The sequence below is a fragment of the Silene latifolia genome, chromosome 10 (genome assembly GCF_048544455.1).
Source record: "Silene latifolia isolate original U9 population chromosome 10, ASM4854445v1, whole genome shotgun sequence".
NCBI classification, from domain to species: domain Eukaryota; kingdom Viridiplantae; phylum Streptophyta; class Magnoliopsida; order Caryophyllales; family Caryophyllaceae; genus Silene; species Silene latifolia.
In genome coordinates, this window is record NC_133535.1 from 38,620,202 (window position 1) to 38,640,660 (window position 20,459).

General features: G+C 37.0%; 4 protein-coding genes across 5 annotated transcripts; all 4 read left to right on the top strand.

Annotated features, from left to right (window-relative positions):
* The first annotated feature begins 1,328 nt into the window (after positions 1–1,328).
* On the top strand, positions 1,329–6,480 carry LOC141605532 (monogalactosyldiacylglycerol synthase, chloroplastic). Its single transcript, XM_074424347.1, has 8 exons — positions 1,329–2,203; positions 3,317–3,489; positions 4,320–4,481; positions 4,572–4,713; positions 5,227–5,451; positions 5,612–5,674; positions 5,756–5,830; positions 5,989–6,480. Exons 1-8 carry the CDS (start codon positions 1,703–1,705, stop codon positions 6,229–6,231), a joined length of 1,584 nt encoding a protein of 527 aa, XP_074280448.1. The 5' UTR covers positions 1,329–1,702; the 3' UTR covers positions 6,232–6,480.
* Positions 6,481–7,050: 570 nt separating this feature from the next.
* LOC141605533 (putative vacuolar membrane protein YML018C) lies at positions 7,051–10,329 on the top strand. Of its 2 annotated transcripts, none has more exons than XM_074424348.1 (8): positions 7,051–7,373; positions 8,041–8,376; positions 8,517–8,731; positions 8,916–8,986; positions 9,079–9,180; positions 9,343–9,457; positions 9,763–9,898; positions 9,991–10,329. In XM_074424348.1, exons 1-8 carry the CDS (start codon positions 7,281–7,283, stop codon positions 10,054–10,056), a joined length of 1,134 nt encoding a protein of 377 aa, XP_074280449.1. In that variant the 5' UTR covers positions 7,051–7,280; the 3' UTR covers positions 10,057–10,329. The 2 variants fall into 2 exon arrangements, with proteins under 2 accessions (XP_074280449.1, XP_074280450.1); XM_074424349.1 differs by having other exon boundaries at positions 7,207–7,373; positions 8,482–8,731.
* A 1,907-nt stretch (positions 10,330–12,236) lies between these two features.
* LOC141605525 (uncharacterized) lies at positions 12,237–15,446 on the top strand. The gene is made up of 5 exons (XM_074424340.1): positions 12,237–12,572; positions 13,065–13,218; positions 13,466–13,563; positions 13,659–13,724; positions 15,070–15,446. The coding sequence occupies exons 1-5, from the start codon at positions 12,387–12,389 to the stop codon at positions 15,106–15,108; spliced, it is 543 nt and encodes a 180-aa protein (XP_074280441.1). The 5' UTR covers positions 12,237–12,386; the 3' UTR covers positions 15,109–15,446.
* A 1,240-nt stretch (positions 15,447–16,686) lies between these two features.
* LOC141605526 (putative steroid-binding protein 3) lies at positions 16,687–17,366 on the top strand. The gene has a single exon (XM_074424342.1). It carries the CDS (start codon positions 16,818–16,820, stop codon positions 17,115–17,117), a length of 300 nt encoding a protein of 99 aa, XP_074280443.1. The 5' UTR covers positions 16,687–16,817; the 3' UTR covers positions 17,118–17,366.
* Positions 17,367–20,459: the final 3,093 nt, after the last annotated feature.

Consider the following 20,459-nt stretch of genomic DNA (forward strand, 5'->3'; position numbering starts at 1 on the left):
GATATGCAAGATCGATGGGCAAGCTCGAAGGCCTTGTGATATTTGTTGTTCGAATAGGTGCACGGATCAACAAGGATGTGTCGAAGGCTTTGTTCGATGCACCTAAGAATCCTAAGCCTTCTAAATATTATTTGTAATTTCCAATAAGAGCATTAATTGTAGCATTTAATTTTCGCCTTGGAGCCCAAGGTTAGGCTTGTGAATCGGCCTATTTGTAGTCCGATTTCTCTCATTTGTAATGATCGATGAATCCAACAATTTGAGTGTAACACCCCAAGTTATTGAGAGTAAGGTTGTCCCACATCGGGGAATTGAGGAGGTTGTGATATGTTTATAAGGGATTTCACCCACCACTTAGTAACAAGGTCTTGTGCTTTTGGGCTTAAGTGAGGACAAATATGGGCCCAAAGGTGCACACCCATCTTATTGGGTTGTGTTATGACGGTGGTGGGTCGGGTTGTTATATTGAGAATTAGAAAAAAAAACTTGTGAGTTTCACAAAACTCGTTTTCTTGCATAGAGAACAAACATGGTTCGTTTTAAGATGTGTTCTTAATCGAATTCCTGAGTTATAATCAATAGGTCTTGATTATAGTTCATCATTGTTCGAGTTATAGGTCTAACCTGAGCAAATATCCTATTGTTTTCAAAATTATTATTGATCTTGAAGCAAATATCCTATTGGTTCGATCTCTTCACAAGATATCGAAACAAATATCCCTTTTATTTATGTTTTACTTAGCTTCAAGTAACACGAATTGATCGGGTTGCACCTAGTGCATTCGGGTCCTTCGTTTATTTGTAGCACAATTAAGACTTATGCTCGCAATACGCATCACATGATTCACATCAACTTGAAAATAAAGAGCTTTAAGATATTGTATAAAAGATCATAATGATAATGTCGTTTTATTAGGAGCGAAAAAGTGCGAATCCAATAGTATTCTAGTTGCGGAAACTCTCGCTTTAAAAGAAGTCATTTTAGCAGCTAAATACTTAGGAATCTCAAAGTTAATTGTGGGGGGTGATAATTATGCGTTATTAACTCAATTCGTAGTATTTGACAAATTTCTTGGAAAATCTCTAGTATTATCAAGGATGTGAAATTAGACTTATTTTTTCGATGGAGTGATAATTAAACATTCCTTCTGTGAAGCCAACAATGTTGTTGACTTTATTGCTTCTATTGGACATTCATGTTTAACTCTTTCGAAATGGTTTGAAAGCCGATGACTTTAACTTATCTCACTCATTCAAAAAGATAATATAGGTTGGTGTTGCTCCACATAATACAATTGAAAAAAAAATGAAAATAAAGAGCATAAAATGTGAGATATTCCCATAACAATTTTTGTGCCCGTCCCCAAATGGCCGACCTATCCCTCTCATCCCCCAAGTTGAAACAATAACACACAAATATGCCCCAAAGTTTCCTAGGCAACAAAACTGATAATAGTCCTTGAACAATTTACTCATACACGGATACACCTACTAAATCCACACCTTGTGGTTCCAATACAATTGCCAAGATTTCCACCCCTTCACTTTCATCTCCCCTTCCTCTTCCCAAAGTTCTTCTCCGTCCAAATTCCTAATGTTCTTCTTCTTCGCTCTTGACTTTACGTTACTTTCAAAGTCTTACTATATTTATACTATCTTAAACCTCATTTAACAACACCTAACCAAACCAAACAAACAAACAATGGCACATCATCCTTCACTCAATTCCTCTGAACCCACTTCAACAATGGTGGATTTAGTGTCAAAAATAGGCTACTTTGCACTTAATTCAAATGTTCATACACATACCTCAAATGGGTCATCACCATTTGTATCAAATCACATCAATTTTGGTGGGTTTAAGGTGAGTAATTCATTGAGGGTTAGCAATAAGGTTGGTGGTAGTTCTAGTTTTAGGAAGTTTTTGGGGGATTTTAATAGTTTTATTAGGGTTCATTGTGATAGAATTCCAATTGGGTTTGCATCAATTGGTGGTGGGGAGACTAATTCAGGTGAAAATAACGGTGTTAGTGATAATGGGCATGTAGTTTTGGAGGATTCTAGAGTGCCTATCAATGGGGTTGTTGAGGGTGATTCTCCTAAAAGAGTGCTTATCTTGATGAGTGATACCGGTGGCGGTCACAGGGCTTCTGCTGAAGCTATTAAGGCTGCTTTTAGTGAACAATATGGTGATGAATATCAGGTATGCGAATGTCATCTTGTCTTTGGCCGAAAATGTGCTATCTCAGATACCTGTAATGCTATTATATACCATATGCACTAATCTTTTGAATGTCATCTTGTTTTTCGCCCGAAATTGCTATGTTTGATACCTGTAATGCTATTATATGTGTTCCTTTGTGGATTAAGCCATATATGATGGATTGTATGTAGCGAACCCCAACTACAATGATTCTCTTTTAAAGTTGCCTCATTGATGATGAAAATGGGTAACTTTGTCAAATCTCTTGGGCAATTTTGCTTGCACTCAAGAAGGCGAAACCCAATGTTAGCGTCCATCTTTCCAGGCTAAGGTATAGACTATACCTCTAGTAGTAGACCTTTTCGGGATGAAGAAGTATTGGAGTATTGAAATATTGAAAATGATAGAGAGTATCCGAGATTTTTTTTTTTCACTGAAGAATAGTGCAGGAGTGATGGAAAAAATACGAAATGGGATATAATAGTAGTAATTTTTTTCAGCATTTGGTGTCTTTCAACTGTCTATAATAGCCTCCTTATTTTTAGCATTTCCTAGTTTTAGTCTTGGGAGTATAGAATTTCTTTTATTGTGTGTGTTTCTAGAATCTAGACCGAGTTTCCTCATTAGCGTTTGTTCTTCTATTTGGGCCTTTTGAGGCTTTCTCATCCGTGTCTTAGTTTTGACTTTTGAGGAGGCACAAGGCGCATGGAGGCAATGAGGGCCCATGAGAAGGTTAACGCTTCATGTGCATAAGATACAATACTTCAATGATCAAACTTGCTCTCTGCCAAAACACGATTACTTTTGCGAAATGCCGTGTATTGCTTTCATGAAGAAAGTTCACATGTAAAAAAATGGTGAGCTAGGGACAGGGGTAAAGGCGTAAAGCTAAGGGAAGAAAAAAAGAATTAGAAGAAAAAACCTTGGAAATTTCGTAGCGCGTCATGGCATGCCTAGGGTGTTTCTTGCCAGCGCATCTCTCACATTATTAAGCTTGGCCCCATGCGAAGGATGACCTCAACAATGTACATGTTTGAGATATGCATAGGGAGATGATTGCATAACTGTATTAATGTGTTGATTATGTCATTTTTTAAATAGTGGTAATTGCAGGTATTTGTCACGGATTTGTGGTCCGAGCATACTCCATGGCCATTTAATCAATTACCAAAGAGCTACAACTTCTTAGTGAAGCATGGACCTCTATGGAAAATGACATACTATGGTACAGCTCCCCGTGTAATTCATCAATCAAATTTCGCTGCAACGTCGACATTTATAGCACGGTGAGTCTGATTATACGATGTATAAGCCTCATCACAGGAACACGTTTGCGAGGGACTGGAATCAAAATGAGTAGTCTGAGATTTAAATATGGTATAAAAACTCAAATCCTTTGTAAGCTTACACAGTAGGCTGGAATTTCTGGTAATTGATAAGTGTTATTGTAGGAGAAACAACATCAATAATAGGGTATTGGCTTTCACATTTTACATGTCTAATGTTTTATTTGCTGTTAATGGTTTTAGCAACACTGGGGAACAATCCACTTATCCATCCCTTTGTAAGGTTATCCTGTGATAGTTTAGACAATGATGATTGTAGCTATTGATCTGAATATTGTCATTTGGTCAGGTGCAGTGCCATCAATGAAATCTTTACTGCCCTAGACCGTTTTTTAGACAGTGATGGTGATATAAATTGGTAAAACATGTAGGGAAGTGATAACGGTCACTGACCTCTTCCTGATCACTGTATGCCATTCACTGACTGCTTGATGGTCCTTTTATAGATTTACGGTTCACATTTTAAAGAATGTAAGACTAGTATCATGTGTCAGATGCTTTCAGGGCAGTCTACATTTACAACCAGCGCCTTTTTGCAATGCTTAAGATAATCCCATTTCAATCCCAGAAAATGCTGTATTGCTAAATCTTTTGTGAAACACTTGGTAACTATGTGCCCCCATTCTGATGTCTGCCTCCTGTTTGCTTATGATGTATTTTTTCCTCTTGCTTTTTCTATGAATTGGGCTTTTCTCTGAAACCAAGCTTTTGGAGCATAAGTTTAACTACATTTGATTATATAACTGTTGTTGTTCTATTAACTTGGACAGAGAGGTTGCTAGAGGATTGATGAAATATAAACCAGACATTATCATAAGTGTGCATCCTTTGATGCAACATGTCCCACTCCGTGTCCTGAGATCAAAGGGTCTTCTTCAGAAAATTGTCTTTGCCACTGTAGTTACAGATCTGAGCACCTGTCATCCAACCTGGTATGCTGTGTACTTGGGCTCTTCACCTGCCTTTAAATGTTCTTATATTGTTGCAAGATTCTGAATGCCGGCTGGTCTTTTCTCGTGTAGGTTTCACAAACTTGTAACCAGATGCTACTGCGCATCTAATGAGGTGTCTCGAAGAGCACAAAAAGCGGGCTTGAAGCCTTCTCAAATTAAGGTGTATGGGCTTCCTGTTAGGCCTTCCTTTGTTAAGGCTGTGCGGCCGAAGGTCTGTCTACTGTATTATGTCTTTTATTTTGCTTAGCGATGTTAATGATCTAACCTATGCCCATTTATCTCTCATGAAATCAAAGATGCATCATTCTTTTGTCTCCGGGATGTAATGGACCAAATATAAAAATGGCTCCTAGGACCCTTTTATGCATCATTTTTCATGATGTATTAGATAGTTGTCTCTCTATTTTGGAGGGAAAGTATGTCTGACACTCTCAACCCCCTCCCTACCCCGCTTTGAACGGGAAGGAACCTCTTTATATGCACTGCAGTAATGATCATGACGTGTATGCTCTAGCAATAATCTTCAGGTACCCCAACAATTCTGCGACTCATGCTGTATCCTGATGCAATAATATCATGGGATTTATTTTGCTTAAATGCCATTATTTTTCTTCCTCTGGCTATGTATGGGTATCCATGCTGGTTTTTAGGATATGAGTGCCTTGTTGGGGTACCTGAAGCCCAAAGCTTTCTGGATTAACCTTTGATTGTATGTGATGTACAGCCTGAGTTGAGGAAAGAGCTAGGTATGGATGAGAATCTTCCTGCAGTTTTATTAATGGGAGGAGGGGAAGGCATGGGGCCAATTGAGGCTACTGCTCGCGCACTTGGCAATGCACTTTATGATGCAAGCCTTGGTGGTCCGGTCGGTCAAATTCTTGTTATTTGTGGTCGGAATAAAAAACTGGCTGCGAAATTGCAGTCGATTGATTGGAAGATTCCTGTAGAGGTACGTGATTTAGTGGACTTGCACAGAAGTTTTAACACTTTTAACATTCTTGTCACATTTTTGGCTGATTTACGTGAAAATTCGCATGAGTGGTTAGGATTGCTCTTCCTTGTTCCTTGTTGTACTATCTTTCTCATTGCTACATACAATCAAATTTCAGGTCAAGGGCTTTGTTACGAAGATGGAGGATTGTATGGGAGCTTGTGATTGTATTATTACAAAGGTGAGTACATTCAGTTCAGGGACATTTAAGGTATTTTTGGGGGGGTTTCACTGTCTATGTTCTAATCGGTCTTGTTTTCAGGCTGGCCCTGGAACTATAGCGGAAGCAATGATCAGAGGACTTCCTATTATTCTCAATGATTACATTGCAGGACAGGTATCTTTCAGTTCACTCCTTTTTAATCCACCACTATTATTTTAGCATCCAATTTGCACACAATCCTCTAGCGCCATGTAGAAAATTGGATGTTATTGCACCATTTCAACTCCCTTGTGGAATATTCACTAGCTATTTTTAAAAAAATAAATTTGCAGGAAGCGGGAAATGTGCCTTTCGTAATAGAAAATGGCATCGGGAAATACTCAAAATCACCAAAAGAAATAGCGAATATAGTTGCTCAATGGTTCGGACCAAGAGCAGATGAACTACTAACGATGTCAAAGAATGCACTGAAGCATGCACGGCCAGATGCAGTGGTCAAGATAGTACAGGATCTTCACGAGTTAGTCAGGCAACGAGAACGAAGTCTCGTTCCACAGTTAGCTTGCGCCACTTAGTTTGTAAAGTCAACCCGATTGAGCAGCGGAAAAAAAAATGCCAAACCAACTTGGCATATGAGGTGATCATTGATTTTGGTTCCGATTCTTGTAGAGGCAGAGAGGTTGCAGGATTAGTTTTTTTGGGGGGCATGGTGATTGTATTGTTGCATGAGATGCACAACAACATTGTGCTGAACACTTGATGTATATTTTTGCCTAATCTATCCTAAGCATTCATGAATAATAACCAAGTCAATTTTTTTTTTTTTGTTTGGGACCTAAGATCAGAAATATTGAAGCAAAATTTGTACGTGTGAATCAGCCGATGTTGAAAAGAAACCAAGTTAACAAATAAGCTATCAAAGAAAAAGTGTGCATTATTGAAATTTAAGCGATCATATAAATCAATCCATTATTAAATATATCTGAAATAATTGTTTATAATCGATAAGAATACCCGAAAATTCCAAGTTCCATTTAGTATAGATGAGGGTGTCTACTGTTGATAACAATGAGTAATCCTATTCCCTTGTATGGACAAGGATGGACCTTTAACTTGATGATTGAAAAATTTGAGAGATGAAATGAGCAACAACCATACCAAATTGGGTCGATTATTTAAGGAATGGTCAGAGTCAAGAAGTAACTGTAAGATAGTAACAAACTTGCACAAAACAACATCCCTAACTTTCGTACGTTTTGTTCACCCTTATTTGTTTGTTTGTTTGTTTGTAGACGCATACGTATTCATTTTCCACCTAAACCCTCACCTTTGATGAACATGCAAATTCCGAGTAGTATAATAAAAAACCTTAGCTTTGAACGTTCGGTGGCATCATAACGTAAGAATACGTAAATACTAAATAGGCATGCATTTTATGTGTATGTTTCTGTTTCATTGTTTCGGATCCATTTATGTGCATTTTCTACCTAACCAATTTACGCCTTTTTTTGTGTTAAAAACAAAAATACCATTCCCATTTCTAAAATCTTGAGTCAAAATCATATTATCTTGATCTTTTTCAAGGGTTTAAGAGAATTGAGTTGAGTTTTTGTGGATTTAGGTGATGAATTGGGTGATGGGTTGGAGATACTATAGTGGTTTATGCTTGATTGCTGTTGTTGTCTTCATATGGGTTACTTCTGCTGAGATCACTCAGGTTTTATTTTCCTCACATTCTTCTCTCTTTGTTGTTGTTGTTGTTGTTGTTGTTCTGCATATGTTTGATGAAGGGTAATCTAAGTTTAATCAAATGATCCATCTTTATTATGAGGAAGTAAGATTACTCACCCATTCGCCCCGTCTCAATCATTTGTTTACGTTTAATTAAATCTCTCTCGCAAAGAATATAAGAGGTAAACAAAGACGGCAAGTCTTTCAACGGAGGATGTGTTAAATTTGGATCTTTCCTTTTTCTAAAGTCTCTCATGCATTTGTTACTGGTTGGGATTTTGGAGGTGGGTATGTTTTCTAATGATCGATCAAATGGTTTAATGCCTGTAGGCTGTAGTCTTGCCATTTTTCACCAGAATATGACTTGAAAAACTCTTAAACCTTTAATTTTTGTATGTTTGTCAGTAGTAGATGGTGCTTATCTATCACTGTCTTTTGGCTTCCAAAAGCAATGAATTGAAGCGAAATGACTCATTAAGATGGTTGCACTACTTGTATTATGGAGTAGCTATCGAACAATGCAATTCTTCAAGCAATGCATCCATTGAAAAACAGTTTACGATAAATTTTGCTCTTTCGCCGGTTACTCTAAATGAGGAAGCAATGGTGTTACTCAAGTCTTTTAATTTGATGATTTCATAATGTAATTGCAGAGGATCTTTTCTGAATATCGACATCCTTTCGCAATCACATATCTTGGAGTATCTCTGATGGTGATATATCTGCCTATAGCAGCCCTTAAAGATCAGTTATGCAGCTGGTTCAGTCCTAACATGATTAATCAGTTAGATGATAGCAGTAGGCGAGGCGCAAATACACAATATATTCCCGCTATTGAAAAAGATATTCGGCAAAGGGAAGAAGGATGGCCATTAATAAATAAGGATGAAGAACTTAACCTTCACCTCGTTAATCAAGCTTCTAAATTTCATACGTGGAAAACTGTCAAGTACAGTCTTTATCTAACTCCCATATGGTTCTTTACAGAGGTAAAATCTCAATGTTCTTTATAATTGACTATTGCAAAAGCAAAGCAAGTTGATTCAGTTTCCGAGTTAAAGATACAAAGGCATTTTTCTAATTGTTTCCTGTAGATGGACAGTCAATTGCATATTCCTGTCGTTTGCAGTATTTATCTAACTCTGCCTTAGCAAACACAAGTGTTGCAAGTACCACAGTGTTGACATCGACATCAGGGCTCTTCACGCTGTTCTTTGGAGCTTTACTAGGCCAGGACTCAATAGACTCGGTGAAATTGGTTGCAGTTTTTATTAGCATGGCTGGTGTTACCTTGACCACAGTAGGCAAAACATGGGCCCCAGATGCAACTTTCGGCGTTGCTGAGTGAGTATCATTCCTGTTCTTAGTAAATCACTATGTACAACATTAGTTTCTTTTTGGTCCCATTAAGTTGTTCCTTACAAGTGCAACCATCGGTTAAATAATATACAGAGATGGCATTAAACAGCCTTGGTCAGTTTATGGCTTAAGGTTAATGGTTTGACATAGTTAATTTTTGCTCTTCCAGAGATAGAAAGCACAATATAGTCGGGGACATGTATGGCCTTATGTCAGCTATGCTTTATGGACTATTTACAGGTATGTTTCAAATAGAATGGTGGCATTTTATATTAAATCAGTGTAAAAATTTTCCTGAATTGAGGCAATATGTTTCTATGATATTTCTCCAGTGTTACTGAAGAAATCTTCTGGATCTGATGGAAACAATGTTGATGTGCAAAAGTTCTTTGGATACATCGGCCTTTTTGCTCTTCTTGGATTTTGGTGGCTAGGTGAAGGCTCCTTCTTCTTACAATCTTATTTTCTCCATGATATTTTTTGAACTTTTTCTGACATTCAATCCTTTAGAGGAGCACTTCAGACTTCAGAGTACAGTTCACTATCAGAATGTTGATGGTTCAATGACCTGAAAGTCATGTTTTACTCTTGTGCAGTTTGGCCGCTGCAATTAATAGGTATAGAACCCGAGTTTAAGCTTCCAAAATCGTCAACAGGAGATGTTTTACTGCTGAATGGCTTTGTTGGGAGTTTTATTTCTGATTATATCTGGTAAGCTAAGTTACTGATTCCTGAGCTCCAGCTGAAAATGCATGCAAGTTATCGATTTTGTTTCGGATATATCTGATAAGTTCAAGCACAGATGCGTTTCACCTGAAAATGTGAAAGTCATTATAAGTTGTTCAAGTACTTGTTTTAACTACCTCTGCCTCAATCATTTGTTTAACTTTGATTAAAATACCTCTCACAAATAATTAAAAAAAAAAAAAAAAAAAAGTAAACAAATGATTGTGGTGGAGGGAGTATTTGTTTAGAAATGAAGATGTTTAAGTAACATAAAGAGATAATATGCACAGGGCCGTGTCAGTAGTCTGGACAACCCCGCTAGTAGCGACTTTAGGCATGACATTGACAATACCTCTGGCAATGGTAGCGGACATGGTCATCCACGGACGTCACTACTCTTTGATCTATACTCTTGGAAACATCCTGGTACTTTTTGCTCTTAATACTCGACATCATTCTGTCTTCTGATACTAGATCATATCTAGACTAATAGTTATTGTGTTTCTCTTGTAATCTAGGTCCTTGCAGGTTTTGTACTTGCTAATGTTTCAGACATGTTTGCGCTTAAGCCAGACACTTCATAACTACTGATTCGTTTGTCGAGTTACCAGTCAAAATAGAGGAGACTAATGAACAGCAATACCTCAGTGCATCAAAGGCTATGTCTTCTGCCTATTGCGAAAACCACGCAACCTAAATCTAGCGACTGTTCAATTTCGCACCTTAATTTCACCGGTACTGAATGATCCTTAGGTTAAGAAGACATTGTTTCTGGCTAGCAATAGCATATTAGAAATGTGACAGGGATCATTGTAAATTATGTATTAAATGTAGTACAATGCTTTTATTCTGCTTGCATCTCTATTTTAGGTAGGGACCTTTTTAAAGCTAGTAATTTACAAACAAAAAGGGAGAAAAATACAATGTACCCACCTGAATAACGTCTTCGGTCCAATGAAGTATTATAGCGTATAACAACTCACTCTGGCCACCCCGGCCCGAACATAGAGCAAATAAATGTGAAAAAGGGAAGCGTTCATTCCGATAATATATAAATGATACTACCGTCATCTATATTAAGTTATCGATTAACCATCAAACAAATGTACAATATAACTTGGATTAGTGTGATCGAGAGTGGAATTAGGGTTGTCCTTAATGTAACATAGGTACTTTTAACTAGTACTCCGTATCTTAAAACTCGGAAAGGTTAAACTTTTATTATAAGTTTTTGTGACACTATTTTCTATCTCTTTTTTCAAACTCGTTTATGTGTTTTATTGACCTTTATATTATTGGTTGTAATTCAAAGTGACTCTTTAATTTCGTAATTGTTTTCATAATAAGCAGCCCATTTTATTTTTAATCGTGATTCTTTTATGTTATTACATGTGGTATCTTAATATTTTCGTATTATAAGCTCGTCTCTTAAAAGTCTTTTACTTGTAGGACTCTGCATCTGCCCAAAACTGGACTGAGATGAATTGAATCGGAATGAATAATATGCTAGACAGGTGACCGGACCGGAATTTGTCATTCCTCGCCTACTCACGTTAACTTTATGAAGGCCATGATTTGTACTCCTATTATAACTGTAAAAATTTTAAAAAAATATTTATTATTTTTATGTAATAATGACAAATTAAGCAATCATAAATAATAATTACAAAGAATTTTATATTTAAACTAATTTACGGAAAAAAAAAGTGAACACAAATTTCGGTTTTTCCAATCTAAACTGGTTTGGATCAAAAATCAGTATCTAAAAAAATTTTGAATCATTAACCAAATTGGAATATTTAATTAGTAGGGAGTACAAAAATTGTCCTGAATCCTACCTAGATCCAGGTCAAATCCGGTGGTGTGTAAGTAGCGTAAAACAAATAAAAATAGTTGAGTAACCCGTTCAAGTATTTGTGTTATGCTCGCAAGGGTGGAGTCTAATGGTTAAAATTTGGTTAAAATTCACAAGAAACTCGGGTTTAAGCAATCTTGTGAAGTGTTTATGGTTTGTGTTGCCTTCTAAACTTCAAGCCTATCACCCTCAGGTGACTTACCTAGTTTACATGATTTGCAGGCTATATCACGAATACTCGAGGCTTTACCCAGTGTGTACAAAAAGTAACGGTTGCGGGATTCCCTCGTCACTAAAAAAAAGGGATATTCTACGGTATACTTTCGAGTTTTTCGGTTTTCTATGGTGTACCCTTACATTTTTGAAATTCTATGGTGTACCCCTAAACTTTATACATTAGTCTATAGCATGATCTTATTTATTGTCTTTGATATGTTATTTTCTTAATTGATCTATTAAATCATTTATTTACCGTTTCAATTACTTGATAAGCTACTCATTTACGGAATACTTATTAATTCGCCAAATTACCCATTGGCCCACCAAATAGTATATGAATCTAATTAAAAATTCATCAAATTTCCGTTATCATTTCATGAATCATAACTAAGTTTTTTAATACTTTAAGCTTATGAAAAGTGATTTGTAATACCTTTCACATAGGATAGTGATAGAATATTAACGAGTCAGAATAAAAATCCAAATACGGTTGTTTGATAATGATAAAGTTAATGGAGAGAAATACAGTTGTTTGATAGTGATAAAGTTAATGAAGAGTTAAAGGAGGTCATGATACAGAAATAAATAAGAAGTTTAAGGGTATAATGTAAAATATAAAAAATATAAGGGTACAATATAGAAAATCGAAAAACTAGAGGATACACGGTAAAATATCCCAAAAAAAAAAGGATTTGTATTAGTTGAAGGGTTGTTTATCTTTATCGGGTAGGGACGTGATTAGTTAGTGTGGAAGAAGAAAGAGTGGTAAATAGCAGCAGCAGGGGTAGTATCGAATCATTGTGATACTTAAACAAAACAAAAATCTTGATTGAAAAAAAGATGGAGAAAGGAAAAGGAGTGATGGGAGGAGGAAGACGATGGGCTGTTGACTTCACAGATAACTCAACATCTCACTCTTCTCGCGATATCCCCGATCCACCTGGCTTCTCTCGCTCTTCTTCCGATCAGGATGAATCCTCTGTCGCTCGTCAAAACAAGGATGCCGAATCTAATTGGAAAGCTCAGGTTAGGGTTTCAAAATTATTTTACCAATTACTACGTACTTCTTATTATACTCATCCCTTGATCCGTTAATTGTAATTCTATTGGATAGGATTCATTAATTGCATCATGTCTTCATTCTGCGTAAACTTGAGATCCATAACTTTATGTTTCTTAGGAAACTAATTACTCTTTCCGTCCTGATTGTTTGTTTACCTATTCTTATTCATTGTCAGCAGTATGTTTACCAAAGGTAAACAAATGATTGAGATGGAGGGAGTAAATTCGCTCTGGCTAATTTAGCTGATTCAATCTGAAAAAAAGGGCTGTGTACCCAATGTGTTACATGAAACGATAGTAAAATAAGAAATTACTGCTGGTTTCGTTGCTTTGTTGTCAAGGGAGAGGGAGAGTTTCATTTAAATACATCCATCAATTGGGTTTTAGTCATCAAATATAAAGTATTTGTCGTCCTTTGAAAATATTTGATCGTATTTTGGTTGCATATATCTACAGAAAGCTTGGGAAGTAGCTCAAGCTCCAATGAAGAATTTAATGATGATGGGATTTATGATGTGGATGGCTGGAAGCACTGTTCACCTCTTCAGCATCGGTATCACCTTTTCGGCTCTTTGGCAGCCCATTAGTGCCCTCCAGGGCGTTGGAAAAGGTATGCTTATCTACTTCAACGAACCACTAATCTTCATATCACCATGTTCAATGCTCCGTTCAAGAATTACGTTAGAGGGGTTTTGAAAAATGGGAAGAACATAACGTAAATGGAGTGAGTATTTATTTCCTCGCTATCCTGGGACTGAAATACTTGTGCATATTACAGCTCAATGCTCTACATTTTGCTTTAAATTGTTTGATAAATATTGGCATCCGATGATGACGAGAATTGATTTTATTTGCAGTTTTTGAGCCATATAAGGACAGCAAGGTTGATCTACTGCTCCCTAAAGTCGTCTATATTGCTCTCAATTTGGTGGGTCTTGGCCTTGGTGTCTGGAAGGTAATATTTATTATTGGCTAACAATATGTTTAAGTGGGCTTTGTTTTTCTGATCTCTTTGGGGTTTTAAAATCTCATATTTTTGGCTTCTTGTAGTTGAACACCTTGGGTCTACTGCCAACTCACGCTTCGGATTGGGTGTCATCCTTGCCTCCTCCTCAGGTTTATGCTCCACCTTTACTTACAATATGTTCAGATTAATTATTTGGGAAGCTTTCTCTTGCGGAGGACGCTGATGATGAAAGTGCAACATCTATATCTCTTAAACCTTGATGGACTTGATTTTAATGCCGAACAGTCGAATTTTAACTACTACTGGAGAAACTAGATACTCGATGATGTTGCAATGAAATGAAAAAGCAGTTGACCACAAAACCAGATTTACAAATAAAGCTTTTTTATAGAAAACCCCTGACATGGTCAAAGACATATTGTTGCACTAGTAGACAGATTTAAGAATGTCATAGTTTATCAGTACAAAATTAAGCGCTTAGCTTCCCATCTATCGTGAATTGTTTGGAATGAGTAGAACCCTTTAGTTTGTATAGATTGGATACTGTATGACGGAGAAATGAGTCAGTTCTCCTGTTAGTTCATTCTTCCTTGAATGTGCTCAAGATGTTTGAACTTTGAAGCCTCCTTATGTAAGGTGTGGATAGGGGATTTTGGAGGGAAAGTAAGGGGAGAGATTTAGAAGGAAGCAACCCATTGTTTGGTTAGTAAGGTGAGGTTGGAGGGATTTGGAGGGGAGTCAAATGGATCCCTCCATTTCTCCTTTACAAGCCAAATTATTTCCCCTTCGACAAAGGAAAGATTTGTAGGGAAAACACCACCCACCATTCCCCTCCCCTTTCCTTCCTTTCCCTTCCATCTTTCCCCCTCCCTTCCTTCCCCTCCACTTTTTGTATCCAAAAAAGCCCTACGTGTAGGCAAGACATTGGGAGTCTCAAGAGGCATGAGTAGTAGCACACAGAAGTTGTTAGGAAGGGTCAGCTGTTACTTGTGACACTTCACTTTAGAAGTTGCATGACACTTCTTCCGACATCACCTGACATTTTAACACTTAATTATAGGCAGACATGGAAATTTTCACAAATAGCTGTGTTTGACAGTCTGACGCATACCCGTCCGTGTGTGTCAGACACTTAGTACTAGATTCTCGATAGCATGACCTTGCTTATTTGGCGATGAATCTGAGTAGAAAATTTGGAGATTCGTTTGGAATAGTTTATTACTAGATGGAGGCACCTTACGTAGTTGTTTTGTGTCGCACAAGAAATTAACTTTACCCCATTACTTATTTGTTAATCAAAATATCCAATCAATGATTTGGGTTGTTGTTTACCTTGACGAAGTGGTTCATCATTATCAGACCCCTTTTGCAGTGTTAGTGTGTCACTAAATGCGTTGTCATTAGTTAGATAATCTTCTTTTGTAGTCTTTAAAGGTTTGAAACTTTGAAACTCGATTCATGTTTCCTACTTCCCTAATCACTATATCATTGCAGGATGTTGAGTATTCTGGTGGTGGCTATCCTCTGTACTAAGTATTGGACTGTCTAGTCTCGCTCTTCCAAAGTTTCTTATCAGCCAACGTAGGCGAATTTTGCAGAGGACAAGGCAATCAGTGTTTTTGATGTGACTGGATTAGTAATGGAACAAAACGATTAAGCCTTTGAGTTTTTGGTCACTAAATGCATTTAATTATGTAGAGCATGAAGAACACCATGGATTCTGTATTATCTTAAATCTGTTGGTAATTGATTTATCTTTAAAACAGTTCCTATATAGATTTCATTCTCATAATATTGTTGTTAGAACCCGAAGCCATTTGAACACGTTTGATAATTTATAGTGAAACTGCGTTCAGGCTTTACATGACTAATTTCTGAACTTATGATGTTCATGTTTACATAACATAAGTTCTGTGTTACAGTGTCTTAAGGAGCACGGAAACGACCATTTGCCAATAAGGCGCTGACCTAGTGGTAGAGATCAACGGCGATAGATTGCTGGTCCAATTCCTCTTACAGTCTTACACTATTAAAGCGAATAGAGATGGACGCAATACATTTACGGGAATGGACATCCCAAATTATGTAGGACACGGGATAAAGATGTACAGTCCATGTTGTATGTGTCTCCCGTACCTCGAATACACAAAGAAAGGATCATTCTTTTATGATAGAAGATGCTTATACTTTTACCTTTTCTTAAAGGAGAATGAAAGGTGGAGAAATTGTCAAATTTGTAGAGAATCCAAAGAAAGGAAAACGTTGGGTTATATGAACGGTAATCCTGATGGAGAATAAGACATTAAAGGAACTTCTTCATATTTGTGCAAAAACTAGTACTACGGCTTTATCAGGTTTACATAATTATTGGAGTATTCAGGTTGAGTTGGATAGGGTAGATTGGTAGAGTCAAATACTAGACCTCTACTAAGCATCAAATATGCGATAATAAATATTCAAGTCGAGTTGGATAGCGCAGAGTCAAATTTGTACCTCTATTACACACCAAATATGCGATAATAAATAGTCTAGTCGGGCTAGATAGGATAGAGTCAAACAAAAAACCTCCGTTCGGGTTTATTGGTCTCCAAGACTGGGTTTTGAAACCGTTTTACAGTCAAATGTGACCGACCATTTTAAAAAAAACAAGTTACTAATAAACTGTAATACTAACTGGACAATTGTGAATATAGGGGGTGTTTGGCCAAGCCTTCTAAGTGCTTTTCTAATTGTAAAAGTAGAAGCTGGGTCAAACACTATAATTTAGGAAGATAAAAAACTACTTTTGAAAAGTCAGAAGTTAATAAAAAGCTACTAGAAACAGAAGCACCAAATTGATGCTTCTGCTTCTACTTCGATTATGGAAATTAAAGCAGTAGTAGGCCAAACACATCAATTTGTTAAGAAACTACTTTTACAAAAGTTAGGCCAAACAACCACAACTTTTTCAAAAAGTAGTTTATAAAAAAACTCATTCTAGAAAGTAAAAGCTATTTCACATAAATTGATCATAAATCCCGTCTTATTATTTTAGACAAAAATAAACCGCCTCAAACAAAAAATAGCCATAAAAATGAGACAAAAAATGGGCTCTGATTCTGGTCACACTTCGGTGGAGTTGAGATCATAACATTCCCATTTGGCCATTTTTCATAGTTATCAACCTAAAATCCCTAAACTTTGATCGTCATCCAACATTCCAACCCCCAAAATCCCTCTCAATTCCTCTCTCTACCAAAGAAATGGAGTTAACTCTACAACAGCTGAAACAGTATGATGGGTCGGACCCATCAAAGCCCATCTACGTCGCAATCAAGGGTCGGGTGTTCGACGTCACCACGGGTCGAAGTTTCTACGGACCGGGTGGCGCATACGCGATGTTCGCTGGTAAAGATGCTAGCAGGGCTTTGGCTAAGATGAGCAAGGAGGAAGACGACGTCGTTTCTTCTCTTGATGGTCTAACTGATAAGGAGCTTGGTGTTCTTGCTGATTGGGAGAAGAAATTCGAGGCTAAGTACCCTGTTGTTGCCACCGTTGCTTAATTATGATGATGATGATGATGATGATGATGATGGTTTTAATAATGATGTTGAATTATGATGATGATGATGATGGTTTTAATAATGATGTTGAATTATGTTTGTGATTGTATTTTTTTATGTTACTGTAATTTGAGGACCTATTATGCTGAATTCCATGGTATGCTTAACGCCGCTTTTTAGTATCCTTTTTTTATGTTGCTGTAATTTGATGATGGTTTTAATAATACAAGTATGCTGAATTCTATGGTATGCTTCAGTAACTAACTTTTCATATCATGGGTCATGATACTTGTATTAATAGATCAATTTTACACAATTTTTGTGCAAGGAGTCGGCCTTTCAGAAGAAAATTTGATGATCATATGATGCTTAATGCGGTTGTTTTGTTACTAATAGTAGTGATAAGTATGATGTAGAATTTTGTTAAGGTTCATATGATTTGTGTTGAATGTTTATGGTTTTGTGACTTGAAAGAGTGAACAAGTTTTAGGATTGGTCTTTATTAGCTTATGGATGTAGTATAAGAAACATGAAGGATTGTTTATTGATCACTCCGTTTTGGTCATTTGTTTACACCTTTGTTCCTTTGCTCGGGGAACTAATATAAACAAGGGAGGAGATGACCGGTCTTGGCTATTGTTATTTGGATGAAATTGGTTTCCCTGATCAGTTTAAGCATTAAAACGTTCTTATATTAGAAAGGATGGATTTTGGAATCTGTTATTACTTCTATGCAATCTACCTTTCCAGTCTCTTCAACTACGCTTCTTTACAAGTTTCAGGTTTGACACGTTTTACGGTGTAGGAATACATAGGATGTGGCGGTGTTTTATGTATGTAGGGTTAGAAAATTTAGTGTGTTTTGCCAAATGTCTACTATGGCTGGTTTGTGATAGCTTGTTTTCTGACCTATGTTCTTAATCTTGATGGGTTGGGTTTTGTTAGTTTGATTTGATTCCTGGCAAACTCAAGAGTTTAATATTACATGCGGTGTTTATGGATTGATACATGGATGTGGCATGTAAGTCGCATCCTGAGTATTTTTTTTTTATTTATCTGCTTGAATTTGTCTCATGGCAAATTTAGTGTTTCCGACTTCATCGATATATGAATGGTGGTGGGGTCTCCTTCAAATAGTAGCTGGTGTTTTTAACTTGTTTGCTTTGATCGTCTTAAATCTGGGAGATTCTGGTGGAGTGTGACTAAGAAGATAGTTCGAGTTAAGTTTTAGGGTAGGCGTTAGGTATGAGTTTTTGTTCTCATTCTAGTTTTTTCTCGATTGGATGTTCGATGTGACAGTGTGGTTGAATTTTTTTTGTATTCTATGTGCTTTCTCTAAGTTCTTGACAATTGGATCTGGAGGAGTATTCGTAAATAATTGCGTTCTTCATGGATTCACTGTGATTGTTTTAAAAAACATGTGTGAAATTGCACATTCTCTAATGCTCAGTAGCAAAATTATCCATGAATTAGCTGCAAGTGTTTCTCTGGATATTTGCTCGTGAACACATGTTTCATGAAGAGCTATGTTCTAACATGTCCCTTTAAATTATATTTGTGTTGATCTTTGTCTTTGAACTTGGCAGTATGAACGATGACTGTAAGTGTGGAGTGGCATTAATGTTGATGAATAATGCTCGCAGTTCTTATGGTTTTTCCATCCTTGTGTGACTTGGGTGGCTTACGAAAACAGTTTATTTTTTTTTGCTTGCTGTTTTGGATTTCATATGTGCTTTTCTATATCGGTTATGTCTGAATGTCTGCATAAAGAGCTATGTGGTCAAAATATGAATCCAATTGAAGCAAGGTTGCATGGTGGTTGGTGTTTTGGTTTCAATTCCCTTTCAAATATGGAGGGTTATGGGGCAGTATTATGAAGTTTAGGAGATGGCAGGAATCTCAGTGCCTATTTGGGGTTCTCTAACGTAGTATGCGATCCCGCCATAGCTTGTCATTAGACTTATATGGTTGGAATTTGTTTGTAGTCTTTAGGACTCCTCTAATATTCTTGATACTAGGATATGGTGGATGGTATTAACATGATTGCCTTGTTGATCGTGACTCGGATGAGTTTGTTTCTGAATTTTTTTTTTTAAGAAAACAAGTTTGATCTCAGAGATTCTAGCCTATACATACCTTCTTATCATAAAAGTCCACACTATACTCTACAGTGCATCTTAAGTTTGTTTTCTCACACTCTGGTTTCTAGTTCTAGTTCTAGTTCTGTGTAAATGATGGAGATTGAGGGATGAACCTTGCGGGCAGGCGCAAGTTTATATGCAGACGGTTTTAGACCTGATCATGAATACCACCAATCCTCGAAATGAACTTGTTTTAGACGGGTTTTGATTTTTTTAGTAACCAGCTAGTCCATATTTGTTACCTTCGGCCAAAAATCTGCAGATACCGGCTCGTGAAATGGCTGTGATAGTGTGATTATTGGAATAGGAGATAAAGCCTCTGGTACTCTGTAATTTTCCAGGTGATCACTATCACCTGCTCTAAAGAGATTCAGATTACGCACATCCTTTTATACTTTTTTTATTTTTATTTTATTCTTTCGAATGAGTGAGGTAAGATGAGGCCACCGGCTCTCAAACCATCTCGAAAGAGTTGGAGATCCTTATATACGAAACAAGGTTACTTTAGGTGTGTCTTTTATACTCATCAAGGTTACTTTAGATGTGAGTTAACTGGAAATCTCTAATGCAATGCAATTTGTGTTAAATCTAAGTATCTGGAGTAATACTGTACAGACTACAAAGCAGGACTTCTGAGTTCAGATCATTGCAATTTTCAATAATTTAGCCCAATATGTGGTTAATTTGTTTGGCAATTATCTTTCTACTTGCAAAAGTTCTCATAAAATAAGGAATTTGACGAAAACTCACCGTTTTTAACTCATAATCAGAAGTTAACATTTATTTGGTCTAGAGATTGAGGTGGCTGGCACGCGTGCCGTTGGCTAATATGTCCCAGCACGGCCTATGATCCATTTTAGTACGACACAGGTTTGGGGCAGTCCAGCACGGCACGACACGACTTGCCATGAGCCATGGAACGTGTCAAGATCGAAGTTTGTTTAAGAAAGAATATGGTGCCTAGCTCAGGCACGACACAACCACTTGGACACAAGATGAGTGGACATGCCCAAAATTAAAATAAATAAGGCTGGAGTAGAGGAATTGATTGAGCACGCCCAAGCATGGCACGATAACCATGAGCCATGGCTCGTGCCTGAGTCGCCATTTCCATTTCACATAAACCCACCTTCTCGTGTCTTGGCCATGCCATTTTCTTCTCCAGACACGGTAGACCGGCAAGTCGCACTTTCTATCTTTA

Bases quoted from the DNA above. Each gene is read 5' to 3' on its own strand.
- LOC141605532 (XM_074424347.1), top strand. From the start codon at position 1,703: ATGGCACATCATCCTTCACTCAATTCCTCTGAACCCACTTCAACAATG. The intron at 5,452-5,611 runs GTACGTGATTTA...ATCAAATTTCAG, and splicing joins ATTGGAAGATTCCTGTAGAG to GTCAAGGGCTTTGTTACGAA. The intron at 5,675-5,755 runs GTGAGTACATTC...TCTTGTTTTCAG, and splicing joins GTGATTGTATTATTACAAAG to GCTGGCCCTGGAACTATAGC.
- LOC141605533 (XM_074424348.1), top strand. From the start codon at position 7,281: ATGAATTGGGTGATGGGTTGGAGATACTATAGTGGTTTATGCTTGATT. The intron at 7,374-8,040 runs GTTTTATTTTCC...ATGTAATTGCAG, and splicing joins CTTCTGCTGAGATCACTCAG to AGGATCTTTTCTGAATATCG. The intron at 9,181-9,342 runs GTGAAGGCTCCT...ACTCTTGTGCAG, and splicing joins TCTTGGATTTTGGTGGCTAG to TTTGGCCGCTGCAATTAATA.
- LOC141605525 (XM_074424340.1), top strand. From the start codon at position 12,387: ATGGAGAAAGGAAAAGGAGTGATGGGAGGAGGAAGACGATGGGCTGTT. The intron at 12,573-13,064 runs GTTAGGGTTTCA...ATATATCTACAG, and splicing joins AATCTAATTGGAAAGCTCAG to AAAGCTTGGGAAGTAGCTCA. The intron at 13,725-15,069 runs GTTTATGCTCCA...ATATCATTGCAG, and splicing joins CATCCTTGCCTCCTCCTCAG to GATGTTGAGTATTCTGGTGG.
- LOC141605526 (XM_074424342.1), top strand. From the start codon at position 16,818: ATGGAGTTAACTCTACAACAGCTGAAACAGTATGATGGGTCGGACCCA.